The sequence below is a fragment of the Panthera uncia genome (genome assembly GCF_023721935.1).
Source record: "Panthera uncia isolate 11264 chromosome E2 unlocalized genomic scaffold, Puncia_PCG_1.0 HiC_scaffold_19, whole genome shotgun sequence".
Taxonomy (NCBI): domain Eukaryota; kingdom Metazoa; phylum Chordata; class Mammalia; order Carnivora; family Felidae; genus Panthera; species Panthera uncia.
Genome location: NW_026057588.1, coordinates 10,805,973 through 10,824,582, shown reverse-complemented (window position 1 = coordinate 10,824,582; position 18,610 = coordinate 10,805,973). Strand labels below are relative to the sequence as shown.

General features: G+C 56.9%; 1 protein-coding gene across 2 annotated transcripts in view; it reads left to right on the top strand.

The window, feature by feature from the left end:
* Nucleotides 1–653: 653 nt before the first annotated feature.
* The window catches only part of NECTIN2 (nectin cell adhesion molecule 2), a 29,633-nt gene continuing 11,676 nt past the window's right edge, over nucleotides 654–18,610 (top strand). For both annotated transcript variants that reach the window (XM_049620855.1, XM_049620856.1), the window contains exons 1-4: nucleotides 654–1,043; nucleotides 12,602–12,997; nucleotides 16,756–17,052; nucleotides 18,184–18,301. In XM_049620855.1, coding sequence (XP_049476812.1) covers nucleotides 950–1,043; nucleotides 12,602–12,997; nucleotides 16,756–17,052; nucleotides 18,184–18,301 — 905 coding nt within the window. In that variant the 5' untranslated portion in view covers nucleotides 654–949. The remainder of the gene's footprint in view (nucleotides 1,044–12,601; nucleotides 12,998–16,755; nucleotides 17,053–18,183; nucleotides 18,302–18,610) is intronic.

Genomic DNA, 18,610 nt, shown 5'->3' with positions numbered 1-18,610 from the left:
GCACAGAGAGGCAAAGAGAAATCTGGAAAGGAATGGCGCAGCGACGCCCAGAGTCCGGGGCAGAGCTTAGAAAGACACAGGATAAACCGAGACGCCCCCAGTAGCGAGACAGGCACTGGGCGAGGGGCAAGAACTAGGAAAGTCTCCTGGCGGGCATGGTGGGTGGGTGGGTGGGGTGGTTTCAGCTTGGGGGCGGGGCTCCAGGAGGGGGCGGGCCTATGAGAATCCACGTGCCTCACGCAGGTGTGATGACGCTTCAGCTACAGCTGAAGAGGCGGGGACAGAACTTCGCGCGGGGCTGAAACCAGGCGGGACCGAGTTCCCGGGAAGAGGCTGGACCCACTGCCAGTAGAGCGGGTGGGCGGGGCCGTCGCGGAGGCGTGGCTTCAGGGGGGCGGAGACCGCTGTAAACTCCGGAGAGGGCGTGACAGAATCTCAACCAGCCGCCCGGAGACGGGGGCGGGGCGCGAGCGGTCTCCTGGAGGGCAAAAGGGGTGGGGTTTGAGCTCCGGGGGAGGCGGAGATTGAATTCTGGGGGAGGGGCAACATCGAATTCTGGGGAGAGGCAGGTGTAAAACCCTGGGAGGGGGCGGGCGCAGAATGCTGGGCGGGGCGGGAATAAAATCCCGGGGAGGACCAGCGTGGAATCTCAGAGAGGGCGGGACGGCGTGAGCGAGTGCGGCCAGAGCCCAAGGTCGGCTCCGCGGGGGGGGAGGGAAGGGGTGGGTCCTGTGACGTCAGCGAGTCCGAGCTGCCAGAGAGAAGCCTGGGGCCGGGGGCGCCGAGCGGGGAGAGCCCGGCCCCGAGAGCAGAGCCGCGGGAGCAGAGCGGGCGGCAACCGGCCGGGAGCCGGAGCCCCTCAGGCACCTGCTCGACCGCCCAGCCGATCGGCGCTCACGGAGTGGCCCGCAGGCCCCCGCCCGGGCCCAGTCCCACCCCGGGCCCCCCCATGGCCCGGGCCGCAGCCCTCTCGCCGTCGAGATCGTCGCCGACGCTGCCACTCCTGCCGCCGCTGCTGCTGCTGCTGCTGCTCCGGGAAACCGGTGAGAAACCGCAGACGCCCACCCCCCGCGCGGACCCAACCCCTTCCCCACCTTCCGAGTGGGGAAAGACCGAGCACCCTCCCCGCTCTACCCCTAGTTCACCGAGCCCCCTCCCTCGAGCCCCCTTCCCGGCCGGCCGCACCGACTGCGACCCTTATCTCTCTGCAGCCCTCTCCCCCCGCCCACCACCACCCTTCTTAATCCCAACTCTCCATCCATCCTACACCGGACTTCTCGGTTATCCCCTCCCCCTTCCTCAGACTCTAACACCAAAAGGGTTAAATCTGAGCCTTCGCGCCCCCCGCCCCACCCCGCACTGAGCTGTCAACCCGGATCTGAGGTTCCATCTCCGCTTCCCCGCTCAGGCATGTGGGGAATTTCTCCCCCCGCTCCCCAGCAGGAGGGTCGCGACGAGGAGACAAGACCATCCCCCATTTTCCTTCTCCCAGGGTTGGGCGTTTGAGGCCTTGGGAGAACTGAGGGCAGGGGGCCAGATGTCCAGGTTCTCCAGAGGGGCTGGAGGGCTGGGACTTCGTGTTCCTTGGAGGGCCAAGGATGAGAGTTCCGGCGACCTGGGGAAGGGCCTGAGGACTCCAACCTGGGGCCTCAGGGAGCTGTCGGTTCTTGGGACCCAGAAAACAAGGGGCTGGGGCCTGGCTCCTGGGACCCAGACAAATTAGGGGCTCGGGGTCTGAGTCCCAAGTGGAATGAAGGCTAGGGGCTATGTGTCCTGGGGTCCTGGTCGAATTGGGGGCAGGAAGGGCTCAAACCTGGGTTCCAGATTGTGAGCAGGGGGCTGTGGCTCCTGGGTCCCAGGTAAAACAGGGGGTGAGGGGGGAGGCGGAAGAGGCCCTATCTCCTGGGTTTCAGATTTAATTGTAGGCATTGGAATGTCTCCTGAGATCCAGATGTAAATGCGGGCGGGGCACCCGGTTCTTGGCTTCTAGATGTAATCAAGGGCAGGAGGCTCTCTCTAGAAGCTGGCGCTCGGTCGGCTGTGTCCCCTGAAGAAAGAAGACGCTTCCCTTTCCTTGTGAGCCGTCGGCTGGGACGTCCCTGGGGAAGTTTTACCGGTTTCACTTTAGCTGAACCCCGGCAGGGAGGGGCAGGAGCTCTCCCCGGCTCCCGGTTCCGGACTCCCAGGTTTCGGGACCTTATCTTTCCTCCGGTCGCGCCCTTGGAGCCGCCGCGGGGGGGGGGGGGGGGGGACGTGAGGAGCCGCCGCCCTAATCCCCCGCCCCTCCCTCTGCTCTGCCCACCGACTCCCTCCCAGTCCCCTCAACCCCTCTGAGGGAGGGCGCAGCTCTCAGAGGAGGGAGAGGCTGGGAGGAACAGGTGAAGAAGGTTCTGGCCCCGCCCCCTTGCAGGTGACTGGGCTCTTTATTCCCAGCTAGAAACTCTGGACACTGGAGTTTCCCAAGGGTTTGCCCAGGAAGTGTAGGCGGGAGCGGGGGGTGGGGGTGTGTGGGGGGGTGTCTTGGGAGAACCCTGAACCCTGGCTATCCCTCTGACCTCATTTGCCCCAGCTTGTCGCTGACTTGTATCCCAAGCCTTGACTCCGAGTTGGATACTGGCTCTCCCTTGGTGTCAGAGATAGGGAGATGAGGTCAGGACCTGCCGCTTGGGAGAAACGCTCAGAACCCACCTGACCTTGAGCCAGGCTTTGACTTGACTCGTGATCTCATGGAGAATTCTAGATCGCCCTAGGAGACAGGTCCTCTGTTCCTATTTCCATTTTGCAGATGGGGACACGGAGGCTTCGAAAGGGCAAGCCACATTCCTGGGGTCCACAGCCAGTCCCCAGGAAGCCAGGTGTCAGACTTCAGAGCCTTCTTGGGCCCCGCTCCATCAGGTGCCCCTGAGGCTCCATTTCCTCCTTTGTAAAACAGAGACAGTAACCCTTTCCCTCTAGGGCCAGTGGGAGGGTTCAGAGGCCTCACTGAGCCCGTGTGAAAGCTCTTAGCACCTGGGGAGGGGGCCTTCCGCCCTCCTGACCCCTCATCTTTGTGCCTTTGCTTCCCACCTTTTCTCCCTCCCCCCTTTTCTCTCTCCCTCTGTCTCTCCCTCCTTCCCTCACTTTCTCTCCACCTCCTCCCCTCTTCATTTCTCGCCTCTCTCTGCTTCTCTGGCTCTCTCCTCTCACAGAGCTCCTTCTTTCTGTCTTTCCTTGCCATCCATCTCTCTCTTTACCTGTCTCTGGCTCCTCTGTCTCCCCCCTCCTTGGCCCCTGGGGGACCGAGGCCTCTCCACCTGGGCCCCCTGCTGGGTCGCCTCCTCTGCAGTCCTCCCTAGCTTTCTTGGCTCTTCCCTGTCAGTCAGCCCGTAGTGGAGGGGGATGGGAGGAGAGGGCCTGCTGTCTCTTCTCATTAGGGAAGGGGGACTGGGCAGCGAGGTGGGGAGGGGAGCAGGGAAGGGATTCACAGACAGGGAGGGAGATACAGGGCTGGGGACGGAAGGCAACGGAGAATGCGTCAGAAACAAATTTAGGGATGGGGTCAGGGACAAACCCTAGATTGGAACCGAGAGAGATGGCAGGGGGCGGGGGGAGGATGAGATGTGGCCCACAAGGGTGGGACAGAAAGATGCTGAGATGGGGCCAGAAAGGTGGAGGAGGGGGAGGGAGCTGGACAGACGCACCAGGATAAAGGCAGGAACAGCCTAAGGAGAGAGATTTAGAGCCTTGGTGATGGACTGAGAGCCCAGAAGCCCCCAGCCATCAGTGACGAGATGCCAGGACCCAGGGAGGTCAGGGCACAGGCCAGTCTCAAGGCCAGCAGTATGTGGGGGGCGCAGGGAGTGGTGGACGCAGAAAGGACAGGGAGTTAAGGCACACCGGCCAGCTCCCCCGCCCCGCCAGGGACACTGTTACATTTTTAATGTCCCAACCATGCTGAGAAATGGAGGAGGAGGGGGAGGAGAAGAGAGACCCAGGGAGATGGCCCAGGCATAGACAAAGGGTATCCGAGATGCGGAGAGGCAGGCAGAGATGGGGAGACCCAGGAGGCAGGGAGGTCCCAGGGTCAGAGACATACAGCCCGTGAGAGATAGACACCAGAGACATAGACCGTGAGAGACAGACACCAGAAACCCCGAGAGTTTAGAGACCCCAGGAGATAAAGCAGGGAGCCGAATTCCAGAGACTAGGAGACCCACACCCAGAAAGACGGGCCTCTCAGGTGTCAGACATAGAGGAAAGAGAATATGAGAACAGCTAAGGATGTGGCCCGTCTTCTTGGGCCAGTGAAAATGTTCCGGGATGGACTGCCATGAGGGAGGCACAGGTCTGGGAATATACTAACGCCACTGAACTGTGCGCTTTGAGTGGGCAGATTGGATGCTATGGGAATTATATCTCAATAAAGCCGTTAGAGGGGCACCTGGGTGGCTCAGTCGGTTACGCATCCAACTCTTGATTTCAGCTCAGGTCGTGATCTCACAGTTCGTGGGATCAATCCCCGCATTAGGCTTTGTGCTGACAGCAAGGAGCCTGCTTGGGATTCTCTCTCTCTCTCTCTCTCTCTCTCTCTGCCCCTCCCCTGCTCGTGCAAGCGCTCTCGCTCACTCTCTCTCTCTCTCTCTTTCAAAATAAATAAATCAACTTAAAAAAAAAATAAAGCTGTTAGAGAGAGAAATGACGGACGCAGAAAGCAGAAAGTCTGAGAGAGACAAAGGCAGAAACCAGAGAGCCGGGGAGTTGAAGACATGTAGGGACAGACTCAGGGCCCAGGAACCAGATGCAGAGAGAGATCAAGGCCTGCGGGGGTGGGGGGGGGGGGGGGGGGGGCAGAGTCTAGGGGATGGAAACATTTTGGGGTAAATGTGGACTGGGCAGAGCGGTGAGAGCTTCTGTCTGAGGGGCTCGGGCAGGGAGGGCAGTCCTAGAGATCCAGCACCAGAAACATCAGACCCCACAGCGGGGGTCCTGGGTCCTTCCGGGGTGGGGGGGGGGGTGTGTGGCCGCTGCAGAAAGGCAGGGAGGTCTCAGCCTGGGGAGGGAGTGATAACCACCCTCTGAGAGATGGTTGGGGAAGACAGGGAGGCAGGTGCAGAAAGCCAGGCACAGAGAGCCCCATCTCCAGGCCACCGCTGCTGTGGCTCTCCTCTCCCCACCCCAGACCGGCTCCCGGATGTCCGCTGCGGGGGTGGGCACTGTGATTAATGCAATTAATTAATTAGCAAGGTGGCTGAGGCAGCAGCCGAGGCCAGCGCTCATAGCACGCGGGCCTTCAAGGGCCTGCTCGAGTCCTGCCGCACCCGACAGGGCAGGTCACGGTGTTTATGGGTCTCAGGAGCCAGCCAGGCAGGAGCCCGGGAGTCAGGGCCCCCAGCCCCCTACTCGAAGTCACCATGGCACCCTCCTCTCTGCCTCGATCTTCCAACCCCGGATCTCAGGGTCTCAGGCTGTGTGTCTCTGTCTCTCTCAGTTTTCTCCCGGGCTCATGCGATGCCCCGTGCAGCCCCCACTCCGCCACCAGAAAGCCTACAGGCCCAGGCCATAGGGACAGGAAGCGTGTCTGGGGACCCAGCTGATGCCTCATGAAGCTGTCACCAGTCTGCCTTGCTGAGGGAAGCTGAGGGAGGCCCGTGTTCCCATGGCCAGACTCTCCCCCACCGTGGTGCCAGCCACGTCCCAGCCAAGGTCAGGGCACAGGCACGCTCCCAACAGCGTGCTGGACACCAGGGTCTTAATTTCAGGCCAGCCGTCCTCCTGGCTTCGGTTCCCCAGCCTCCATCTAAGACGCAGAATGTCTGGGCACCAGCCCACCCCTGTGCCCCTGACTCTCAGAGCCTGTGGGCCTCACGTCCCAGCCATTCCCTGCTGAACTTGCCGCCACGTCTGGTTGATCCTTCTTCCTCACAGCCCAGCCCCCGCGTCCCTGCCCCATCCCATTCCGAGGGTTCTTCCAGAAGGCACAAACCTAACCCTGTTCCTCCCCCTGGGAACAACTCTCCATGGCTTCCCAGCACCCTCAGGGAAAAGCCCAAACTTTTTTTTTCTTTTATTTTTAAATTTAATTAATTTTTTAAAAATTTACATCCAGGTTCATTAGCATAGAGTGCGACAACGATTTCAGGAGTAGATTCCTTAATGCCCCTTCCCCATTTAGCCCATCCCCCCTCCCACAACCCCTCCAGTAACCCTCAGTTTGTTCTCCATATTTAAGTCTTGTATGTTTTGTCCCCTCCCTGTTTTTATATTATTTTTGTTTCCCTTCCCTTATGTTCATCTGTTTTGTCTCTTCAAGTCCTCATAGGAGTGACGTCGTATGATTTGTGTCTTTCTCTGACTGACTAATTTCACTTAGCATAATACCCTCCAGTTCCATCCACGTAGTTGCAAATGGCAAGATTTCGTTCTTTTTGATTGCCGAGTAATACTCCCTTGTATATATATAGACCACATCTTCTTTATCCGTTCATCCATCGATGGGCATTTGGGCTCTTTCCATACTTTGGCTATTGTCGATAGTGCTGCTATAAACATGGGGGTGCGTGTGTCCCTTCAAAACGGCATCCCTGTATCCCGCGGATAAATGCCTAGTCGTGCAATTGCTGGGTCCTAGGGTAGTTCTATTTTTAATTTTTTGAGGAACCTCCATACTGCTTTCCAGAGTGGCTGCACCAGTTTGCATTCCCACCAAACATCTTTTTTAATGTTTATTTATTTTTGAGAGAGAGAGAGAGAGAGAGAGAGAGAAAGAGAACAAGCAGGGAAGGGGCAGAGACAGAGACAGACACAGAGAATCCCAAGCAGGCTCTGTGTGGAGCCCGATGTGGGGCTCGAACCCACAAACCGTGGGATTATGACCGGAACGGAAACCGAGAGTCAGATATTTAGCCAACCGAGCCACCCAGGGGCCCCCAAAGCGCAAACTCTTAATGGAGCCTCTGCCCGTGGATCTAGTGCACAGCTGATTCCCCGGCTTCACCTCATTCGTTCATCCATCATGTTTCTGGAGCTCCTACAGTGTGCCAGGCACCATTGTAGGCTCTGGCGACACATTAGTCAGCAAAGACCCCTCCCCCTGGGCACTGATGTTCTAGTGGGGGAGATACATCAGGTGCTTTGAGGGAAATGAAGCGGGGTCGAGGCAGTTTTTATTACCATTACGGTGCTCAGGGGGTCTTTGCCTAGCTGAGCAAAGACCTGAACGAAACGAGGGAGGGAGCCATGGGGACATGTGGGGAAGAAGCATTTCAGGATGCCGGAACCAGTGCAAAGGCCCTGAGGTCGTCTGGGGAACAGTGGGGAAGCCGGTGTGGTCAGAGCAGGGTGAGCCAAGGGGAGAGGGTGGGGGATGAGGCTAGAAAGAAGGTGGGTGCAGATCGTGCGGGGCCTTGAGAGTTTCTTTTCCGAGTGAGGAGGGCCGCCGGAGGGCGGGCTCTGAGCCGGGAGGAGGGACCTATTGGCTGTGTTTGGGAACAGACCGTGAGGGCAACTGCAGTCCTCCGTGCGGGCAGGTACCGGTGAATTAGGAGTTCAGACATGGTCTGTTGGTGGGTATATTTTGTAGATGGAGCCGACAGGGTTTCCTGATGGACCGCGTGTGGGGGTAGAGGACGAGGGGCGACGTTTAGGTGGAAACACCCCTAACCCCACAGGGGCTGAACCATCCTGTTCATTCAGAATTAGAAACAGATTGGGGGAACTTCCAGAGGCCCCTGGGTGGCTCCGTCGGTTAAACGTCCGACTGTTGGTCTCGGCTCAGGCCTTGATCTCGAGGTTCGTGAGTTCAAGCCCCGCACCGGGCTCTGTGCTGACAGTGTGGAGCCTGCTTGGGATTCTCCGTCTCCCTCTCTCTCTGTCTCTCAAAATAAATAAACATTAAAAAAAAAAAAAAAACAGAATGGGGAACTTCAGGCCATGGGATTTTAGAACCTCATTCATTCGGAGAATATTGAGTGTCCACCAGGAGCCGATTGCTGTCGCAGATACTGAGGGCATAGCTTGTGGGCCTAACTGGGCAAAGAAGTCACGAAAGTCCAGGCTGGAAGAGGGGGAGCAGTGCTCTGCAGAGGAACTGGGGGGGCAGGGGGAGGCGCGTATGGCCCTCTGGGGCAGAGTGTTGGGGATGAAAACCCTGCCTGGGGAGCCTGCCCCACAAGAAGCCAAGAGTGGGGTCTTTTTTAAACCTCTGAAGCGGACAATGCTGAGACACCCCCCCTAGATACAGGAGGGCAGCCCTCCCTCAGAAGATCCAGTTGTCACGTGGCCACAAGGACCTCCCCAGCATGTGAAATCTGGCTCACCGAAGGGTCCCAGGGACCCAGAGGTAGGGGTGGGGGCTCCTCGAGCCTGAGCTCTGCTTCCCTTGAAAAGGAATGCCTTCTCCTTCAGGAAGCCCTCCGGGCCTCCCTCAGGCGGGTCAGGCCTCTGGCTGTGGGTTCTTACGCGCACACCTCACCCCCTTCAGTCTTCCAGGCCACCTTGACAATGACTCTTGGGGCAACGTGGGTCTCCCCGCCTCATTGTCTACCCTCACCTGATACACGTGTCCCTGTCTCTTCTGAGGCACCTGCACCCCACACAGAGCCAGATACTCATTTGGTTGTATTTATTGAGCGCTTACTGCATGCCATGCCTTGGTATCGCCTCCGGGGATACAGCAGGGAACGAGAGACAGACATTCCATCCCCAGGGGCCAACCCTCTAGCACCCAGGACCTGTTTGCTGAGTCACCGCCCCACGAACTTGCCTGGGATGGGAGCAGATTCCAATCCCTCCTTCCCCCACCACGCAATCCCTTTAAGTTCTAAGTCCCCCTCCGGGAGCCAGCCTCCAGCCCTGCACCCAGTCTCCATCGTAACCTCTGGGTCTTCCAGTGACCCCTCTGCAGGACTTCTTGCTGTCTGGTGAGGCATTTCTGCCCGGCTCCACCTGCCCCTCGGGTTCCCTGGGTTCAAGCCTAGTCATTCTCCAGCTGCGGGACCCTCCGTAGCTCCCACTTGCCTCAAAGGGGAAAACCTCCGTTCCTGGCCCAACCCTACTTTGCTCTTTCCAGAGCCCACAAGGGCTGGGTGATTTTTCCTGACAGAGGGCCCGTGCCTCCCCACCCAGCTGGAAAGAGGCAGGCCCTTGGGGGACCCTTGTCCCACATTCTGTGCCTTTGGAGGCCGAGTGGGTGAAGGATCCTGGCACCGGAGGGAAGGGACAGCCTTTCCTCAGCTCCACCCAGTTGGTGACCCCCAGGAACCCCATATCCTGATTTTGGTCTGGATTTTGAGCTTTAATCTCCAGACCCTTCTGTGGGTCAGTAGATGGGTGAGTGCTGGCTCGTGTTGGAAACAATGCTGTGTGGGCCAAGAGTGAATACACGCGAAGCCGGATTTGGCCTGCGGTGGGCTGGCAGCTAACGGCCTCTGGCCTCTGTTTGACTCACCCGTGCGGGGCCCCTCAAAGGCCTCGTGGCAGGAAGTCGTCTCATGGAATCGTCACGAGGGATCCTGCTTGAACATCCCCATTTTACAGATGGAGGGATTTAGGCTCAGAAATAAGGTCATCCCCCCCCCCCCCCCCCGGAAAGGGACTGAGCCAGCAGGACACCACCCATGGCACCCTGCTCAGGGGTCCCACACTCTTGACATTCTATAGTGTGGCCTGTCTGAAGGGGAGGAGGCCCCCTTCCCAACATGTCACTCTTGGGTTATTTTGGGGACATGCGTGGGGATTCCATGAGATAACAGATCTTTTTTTTTTTTTTGAAAATATTTTTCAAAAACTTTTTTTTTTTCATGTTTATTTCTTTTTGAGAGAAAGAGAGAGTGTGGACGGGGGAGGGGCAGAGAGAGAGGGAGACACAAGACTCCGAAGCAGGCTCCAGACTCTGAGCTGTCAGCACAGAGCCCAATGCGGGGCTCAAACCCACGAACATGAGATCATGACCTGAGCCGAAGTTGGACACTTAACCAGCTGAGCCACTCAAGTGCCCCTTACGTATCTTTTTAAGTTTATTTATTTATTCTGAGAGAATGAGAGAGAGAGAGAAAGAGAGAGCACGCATGCACGTGAGCAAGTGGGGGAAGGGCACAGAGAGAGTCTTGTGGGGCTCGAACTCAAAAACCGTGAGATCATGACCTGAGCCAAAGTCGGACACTTAACCAATGGTGCCACTCAGGTGCCCCGAGGCGACAGATCTGTTACACAGTGGTCTTGGCTGGGGGCTTCTTTCCAAAAGTTTCTGGGACCAGCCCCACTGATGCAACTGCCTTCTGCGGGGACTCTCTCATTAGGGTCTCCTATTAATGTGCCCTGGGTTTCTGTATGAGGGCAGTGCTCCCCACCCCCATCTCGGTCAAAGACAGCTGGGCAGCCTTTGCCCCTTGAGCAAGGGCATGTGCCCTCGGCCTTGCCTCAAGGCTGAGTATCAAGGGCCACTCGTAATTATACTTACCTGGCTGTGTTTATTTAACAAGCACTGATCTCCTGTTTCCTGTGGCCCTGTGCTGAGTGCTCCACAAATATTCTTTAATCTTTATAACAGCCCCTATAGGGGGCGGAGCCCTCTGATTACCCTCATTTTACAACCGGAGGAAACCAAGGCCCAGAGAAGTTCAACGACTTGCCCAAAGTCACACAGCCAGCACGTGGCAGCACCAGGATGCGAACCCAGGCAGCCTGGGCCCGCGGTCGCCGTGCTGTATTGCCTCGCACCACAGAGCAACATCCTTCCTTATTCCGTGTTTTTAATAAACGCGAGAAAACAAAAGAGAAGGGAAAAGAGACGTTCACGCAAAAACCCGTTTGCTCATATTCCGTTCTGTTCACAATCAACACAAAGTGGAGACGACCCGAGTGTCGATCAACTGATGAGCCGATAAATGACACAGAACGCACCCACACAATGGCAGATTATTCAGCCGCGAAAAGGAACCAAGCGCCGAAACTTGAAAACAGGATGCCAGGTGAAGGAAGCCAGTCACAGCGCCACCTAGTGTATGATTCCATTTATATGAAATGTCTCAAAGCGGCAGATGTGTGGAGGCCAAGGAAGTGAGTGAGGGGTTTCCAGGGGCTGGGGGCACGGGGAGCGACTGCCAGTGGGTACCGAGTTTCTTTGGGGAATTATAAAAATTCCCTAAAATTGATTGCAGTGACAGACACCATATGTAACAAGTCTTGTGAATGAATATACAATATATACTCACCTGCTTTCAGTGGGTGGGAATTATATCTCGATAAAGTTGTTTCAAAAGAAAAAAAAAGTGGGGCACCTACGTGTTTCAGTCGGTTGGGCGTCCGACTTTGGCTCAGGTTCATGGGTTGGAGGCCCCCACCCCCCCGCCCCGCGTTGGGCTCCGTGCTGCCCATGCAGAGCCTGGTTGGGATTCTGGATCTCTCCTCTCTCTCTGCCCCTCCCCCACTTGTGCTTTCTCTCTCTCTCAAAACAAACAAACAAAAAGGTGGCTAAGAGGGCTGTTGGTTTTCTAGAAAGGTGAAACTATAACTGAGACAGACAGAGTGCAAGCAGGGGAGGGGCAGAGAGAGAGGGAGACTCTGAATCCGAGGCGGGCTCAGGCTCCAGCCCTGACGCCGGGCTCAAACTCACGAACCCCAAGATCATGCCCTGAGCTGAAGTTGACGCTTAACGGAGTGAGCCACCCAAGTGCCCCTGTCCTCACATTTTAAATATTTAAAATTTTATGTTGTGAGACAGGACACAGTCGGTTGAGCTCAGTCGGTTGAGCATCCACCTCTTGATTTCGGCTGAGGTCACGATCTCACCGTATGTGAGTTGGAGCCCTCGTGTCCCGGAAGGTCAGCACAGAGCCTGCCTGGGATTCTCTCTCTCCCTTTCTCTCTGCCCCTGCCCGCCCTGCGCTCACGCGCTCTCTCTCAAAACAAACAAACGGTTGGGGCACCTGGGTGGCTCAGTGGGTTAAGCATCCGACTACGGCTCAGGTCATGATCTCGCGGTCCGTGAGTTCGAGCCCCGCGTCGGGCTCTGTGTTGACAGCTCAGAGCCTGGAGCCTGTTTCAGATTCTGTGTCTCCCTCTCTCTCTGACCCTCCCTCATTCATGCTGTCTCTCCCTGTCTCAAGAATAAATAAATATTAAAATAAACAAACGGGGGGCGCCTGGGTGGCTCAGTCGGTTAAGCGGCCGACTTCAGCTCGGGTCATGATCTCGCGGTCCGTGAGTTCGAGCCCCGTGTCGGGCTCTGTGCTGACAGCTCAGAGCCTGGAGCCTGTTTCAGATTCTGTGTCTCCCTCTCTCTGACCCTCCCCTGTTCATGCTCTGTCTCTCTCTGTCTCAAAAAATAAATAAATGTTAAAAAAATAAAAATAAAAATAAAAAAATAAAATAAACAAACGGTTTTTAAAAGGATATTAACAGTAATTCCACACTAGCACGTAATCTAGTCGAGATTCCTATGTCCCCAGTGTCTCTGTGAAACGTGCTCTCTGGAAGAATCGGGAATCGGGACCTCACAAAGGCTCCTGCGTTGCATCTGGGGCTTGCATTTCCCTGTGGGGCCCCTCAGCGATGGCCCTGCCTGGCCTGGAGGTGTCTGGCTCCTTCCCCCACCCACCTCTCTCTCTCTCTCTTTTCTCTCCAGGAGCCCAGGATGTGCAAGTTCGAGTGCCGCCCGAGGTGCGGGGCAACCTGGGGGGCACCGTGCAGCTACCGTGTCACCTGCTGCCGTCGGGACCGGACGTCAGAGTCTCGCAGGTGACGTGGCTGCACGTGGATGCAACCGGCACCAGCAGGAGCGTGGCCGCCTTCCACCCTTCGTACGGGCCCAGCTTCCGCAGCCCAAAGCCCGGCGAAGAGCGGCTGTCCTTCGTCACCGCCGGGCAGAGCAGTGGGACCAGGCAGGGCACGGAGACGGAGCTGCGGGATGCCACGCTGGCCCTCCGGGGACTGACGGTGGAGGATGAGGGCAACTATACCTGCGAATTTGCCACGTTCCCCAGTGGCACCAGCCGGGGGACAACCTGGCTCCGGGCCATAGGTGAGCAGGGTCGGGCGGGAGAGCCCTCTCGCATATCTGTCTCTCCCTCTGCTCCAGCGGTAATATCGGCTTTCTCCGTGGTCTTCGGTCAGTTGGCAAATATCCATTAAGCGCCTGCCGTTGCCAGACTCTGTCCTGCGGGTTGAGGTTACAGCAGGCACAAGGCATTCGCCAAAGACGTACTGAGCACCTACTATGTGCTGGGCCCTGTTTGGGGCTGTAGCAACAAAGCAGTAAGACAGCTCCCTGCCCTCCTGGGGCTTCTAGTTCAATAAGGGAGGGTCAGACAGTAACTGACGTTAGTAAGAAAAACAGGAGTGAGTCGGGTGGCTCTAGGTGCCATGGAAGCTGGTGGGGGGCAGATTATAATTTTGGCTGTAGAGTCCGGGTGAAATCTGAAGAAAAACTCGAAGGAGGCAAGGGAGCCCCGTAGGTTCTCTAAGGGAACAGCATTTCAGACAGAGAGAATGGCAGGTGCAAAGGCCCTGAGGCAGGGCCCACCTGGAACATTTGCCGTAGAGCAAGGAAGTGAGTGTAACCGGAGGCTTGCGGCTAAAGGGAAAGGAGGAGGGGACAAGGTCAAGAAGATAGCGGGAGCCATGGGATCACAGACAGCCCCATGAGCCACATGAGGACTTTGAATTTTGCCCTGAGAGAACCAGAACTGTGGGAGGTTCTGAGCAGGGGATAGGTATGATCTGGCTTCAGTTTTCACAGGCTCCTCTAGCTGCAGGTCGGGGGCAAGGGTGGTAGCTCAGGGGCCGCAGGGGAGCAGGGGAGCGCGCGAGTCCCGGCAGGAGGTAATGGCAGCAAGGCGGAGGCAGTTGGGGCAGCAAGAAGAGATCAGATTCGGGAAACAGGTAGTGCCGAGGAATGATCCAATTAGCCAACAAACAAAGGGGACACACCAGGATGATGTGATACTCACTCCGAGTAAGCGACCCCGGTGGTCCCTTTTAGACGGAATGGGCAGGGAAAGAAAGCCTCCTAGTCAGGTCCTGATGCGTAAGGAGTCACGCGGGGACGTGTGCCCTCGGGCAGGGGAATAGATGCACCCATAAGAGGGAACCGCGTACCAAAAAGCTGGGACGCAGGAGTGCACTTGGCATGTACCAGGAACAGAAAGGAGGCTGGTGGCCAGGGCTCGCGTGACCCCTCACCGAAGCAGGAAAACCAGCAGAGCCAGATCGCATGGGCCTCCTGGGCGAAGGATTCCATGGGGGCAGATGCAGCGGGGGTGGGGAGGAGTGGGTGGGATAAAGCCTCCAGCTCCAGCCGGGGAGGGGGCAGGGGACGGGGGGTGACCAGCACAGCCACTTAAGAAAATGGGGGAGACTTTGAGAAGGTCTTTTTTTTTTTGAATGATGCTCTTTCTTTTTTTTTTTTAATTTTTTTTTTTAACGTTTTATTTATTTTTGAGACAGGGAGAGACAGAGCATGAACAGGGGAGGGTCAGAGAGAGGGAGACGCAGAATCTGAAACAGGCTCCAGGCTCTGAGCTGTCAGCACAGAGCCCGACGCGGGGCTCGAACTCACAGACCGTGAGATCATGACCTGAGCCGAAGTCGGCCACTTAACCAACTGAGCCACCCAGGCGCCCCGAAGGATGCTCTTTCTTGTTCCATCTTGGGCACCCGCCTGGGATCCCACCTTCCCCCGGCAATGTCCCGCAAGCCACCTCGCTCGGGACTCTCATTTTCGCTGTCTCAACCCCAGAGGGTTTGAGAAGTCCACCCTGTACTGTCCCTGGGCAAAGGCTTTCCTTTCAGAGGCACCCAAAACCCCGGTTGTTTTGCAGAATTCAAAACACAAGACTTTCACCACACCACCCCTGGCAAAGGTCTCTTCCCATGCCATCACATGTTCTGTTCGAGAAATATACGCGGAGAGCACCTGTCTCACCCCAGGTGCCTCCTGGGGCAGGTGCACAGAACAGACCAGCCAGACCTCTGCTTTTCGTGGAGGAGCAGGTGCCGTGAGTCCCCCCCCCCAAAGGAGAGTCAGATGTCAGGGAAGTTCCCTTGAGGAAGTGAGGCTGGGATCTGCAGGAGAAGACCCCGCAGCGGGTGGGAGCAGGGTCTGAGGGCGGTGTGGGGCAGGTGCCCAGGACGGTCAGAGGACAGAGATAGCAGGGTGACCGGGGAGGATGTGAGGAGGCCCCTCGGAGGCTCTGGCAGTCCGGGGAAAGGAGAGGAGAGCCCTACCGCATGGATGAGCTCAGGGGAATCCCAGATAGAGATTTCCACAAGCCAGCTGGAGAGCTGAGGCACCCCCCGGGACAGTCTGGTGATAGCCGCGGGTTGCTTATTCCTCATGGCGGTTTTATTGTTTTCCCTCCCCATATCTTTCCATGTTTTCCAGGAAGGTAGGTGAAAAGGGCAAAAAATTTCCAGCTTTGGGAATCTCCGTAACCTTTATCCCACTTCTGGCCCCGCAATTTGCTGGTGATTTCAGGAAAGAAGTAGAAGGCCTTTTGAGCTGGACCTTTGAACTACATTATTCTGCTTTGGCTTAAAAAACAAAACAAAACAAAACAAAACAAAACACTTAGCCTCTTCCAGACAGAATTCTATCATGGCACACGGTGCAGCGAGTGCTATACATAGAAATTTATTTAATCTGCACGACAATCCTACGGGGTGGGCATTTTTTTAATTAATTTTTGTTTGAAGTTTATTTTGTTGTTTTTGTTGTTTGTATTTTTTTTTTTTTATTTTTTTTAACGTTTATTTATTTTTGAGACAGAGAGAGACAGAGCATGAACAGGGGAGGGGCAGAGAGAGAGGGAGACACAGAATCTGAAACAGGCTGCAGGCTCTGAGCTGTCAGCACAGAGCCCGACGCAGGGCTCAAACTCACGGACCGTGAGATCATGACCTGAGCTGAAGTCAGACGCTTAACCGACCAAGCCACCCAGGCGCCCCTTTGTTGTTGTGGTTAATGTTTATTCTTTGAGAGAGAGAGAGAGAACGAGCAGAGGAGGGGCAGAGAGAGGGAGACACAGAATCCGAAGCAGGCTTCAGGCTCCAAACTGTCAGCACAGAGTCCAACGTGGGGCTTGAACTCACAAACCGCGAGATCATGACCTGAGCCGAAGTCGGACACTTAACCAACTGAGCCACCCAGGCACCCCCAAGTTTATTTATTTTGGGAGAGAGAGTGAACAGGGGAGGGGCAGAGTGAGAGAGAGAGAGTCCCAAGCAGGCTCTGTGCTGACAGCATGGAGCCTGATGTGGGGCTCGAACTCACGAACTGTGAGATCGTGACCTGAGCTGAAATCCAGAGTTGGACGCTTAACTGACTGAGCCACCCAGGCGCCCTGGGCATTTATTTTAAGTTTATTTATTTATTTTTGAGAGAAAGAGCGGGAGAGGGGCGGGGGGGCGGAGAGAGAGAGAGAGAGAGAGAGAGAGAGAGAGAGAGAATGAATCCCAAGCAGGCTCTGCACTGTCAGCCCAGAGCCCAGTGTGGGGCTCGATCCCACAAACTGTGAGATCATGATCTGAACCAAAGTCCAGAATTGGACAGTCAACCAACTGAGCCACCCAGGCCCCCTGGGGTGGGAATGTTTATTATCCCGACTTTACAGAAGAGGAAACTGAGATCCGGAGCTGGGAAATGACTGGCCGAAAGCCGTGCAGCTGCTGAACAGAACTGGGATTGGATAAGCCCAGGCAGTTGGGGCTTAACTTAGGCTGAGGTGTTTGTTGAGTGACTGCGGGTGAGGAGTGACGTCACCCCTCTGTTGCTCTCCCCAGCACAGCCCCAGAACCACGCTGAAACACAGGAGGTCACCCTGAGCCTGGAACCTGTGCCCGTGGCCCGCTGTGTCTCCGAGGGGGGCCGGCCACCCGCCCGAATCTCCTGGTTCTCGCCCCTGGACGGGGAGGCCAGAGAGAGCCAGGTGTCCGGACCTGTGCCCGGCACAGTCACCGTCACCAGCCGCTTCACCTTGGTGCCCCTGAGTCGAGTGGATGGTGTCAAGGTCACCTGCAAAGTGGAGCACGAGAGCTTTGAGGAGCCCATCTTGCTGCCTGTTACCCTCTCCGTGCGCTGTGAGTGTTTCAGGATGTGACCGCGTCCCCCGTGTGGTCTACGCTGGCTTCTCTAGGGCACTGTCTACACTACCGCCGAGTGCTGGCTGCATTAGCCCACCCCGGGCCAGATTCTGCCCTGCCTTCCTGCCGGTTGTCTATACTGGCTCTCGTGGGCAACGTCTACACCCTGGGTCCTCGTTGTCTCTACTGCCTTCTCTAGGCTCTCTCCTTGCCGCCCCCATCGGTGGTAAAGCAAGGTTTGCAGGGGCCAGTTGTATACATTTCTTCCCAGTCCCACATCCAGCGAGGTCACACTGATAGCTTGATGTTGATCGCTGAGGGCTATTCACACCAAGGAAATCGGCAAACACTGCAAATCAGTCCTGTTCTTTTTTTTTTTTTTAATTTTGTTTTTTTAACGTTTATTTATTTTTGAGACAGAGAGAGACAGAGCATGAACGGGGGAGGGTCAGAGAGAGAGGGAGACACAGAATCGGAAACAGGCTCCAGGCTCTGAGCCGTCAGCCCAGAGCCCGACGCGGGGCTCGAACTCACGGACCGTGAGATCGTGACCCGAGCCGAAGGCAGACGCTTAACCGACTGAGCCACCCAGACGCCCATCCAACCCCCTTTTCAAAAAGCCGGTTTACCAACCCCCACCGGCCCCCCAACGATATCTTTTGTGGCTCCCGAGGGGGCCCCGGTTGATACTTGCTTTACCGTGTGCATCGACTACTGTGGGTTTGTAGCAACCAACCCAACGTTGTCTATACCCCCCCCACCCCCATTCACACCATCTAAACTTACCCCTGCTGGGGTCGCCATACCAGCTCCGGCCCCCCCACCCCCGTATGATTCACACTGGCCCCTGTGGGCCCCGTCGTGGCAGCAATAACACGATCTCTGTGGCACCCTCAGACGCTGCCGCCATTGAATGATACCTTCCTCGAAATGATCCAGGTGGCATTCCGGGACAGCAGGTGCGCTGGCCTCAGCAGACGTAGCCCAAACTGACCTGCCCCAGTTTCCACGGGTCCACGTCCTGCCAACCCACCTCATCTCTTTAGGATTCCCGTCTATCTGCTCACCTATCCGCTCTCTGGGGACTCCGCCCGTCTCTGAGCCAGCCCCCCCCCCCATTTCCTCCAGACCCCCCTGAGGTCTCCATTTCCGGCTATGATGACAACTGGTACCTCGGCCGCAGCGAGGCCACCCTGAACTGTGATGTCCGCAGCAAACCAGAGCCCACAGGCTACGACTGGAGCACGTGAGTCCTGGGTGGGTCTGGGCCCGTGGGTCTGAGGGAGGAGGGGGCTGGGGGCTGGACCCGTGGGTCTGAGGGAGGAGGGGGCTGGGGGCTAGATTCCTGGGACTGAGGGAAGAGGAGCTGGGGGCCTAGACTCCTGGGTCTGACGGAGGAGGGGCTGGGGGTCTGGACTCCTATGTCTGAGGGAGGAGGGGGCTGGGGTCTGGACTCCTATATCTGAGGGCTTGGGGCCTGGACTCCAGTGTCTGAGGGAGGAGGGGCTGGGGGGACTGGGTCCCTGGGTCTGAAAGGGGAGGGGCTGGGGGCCTG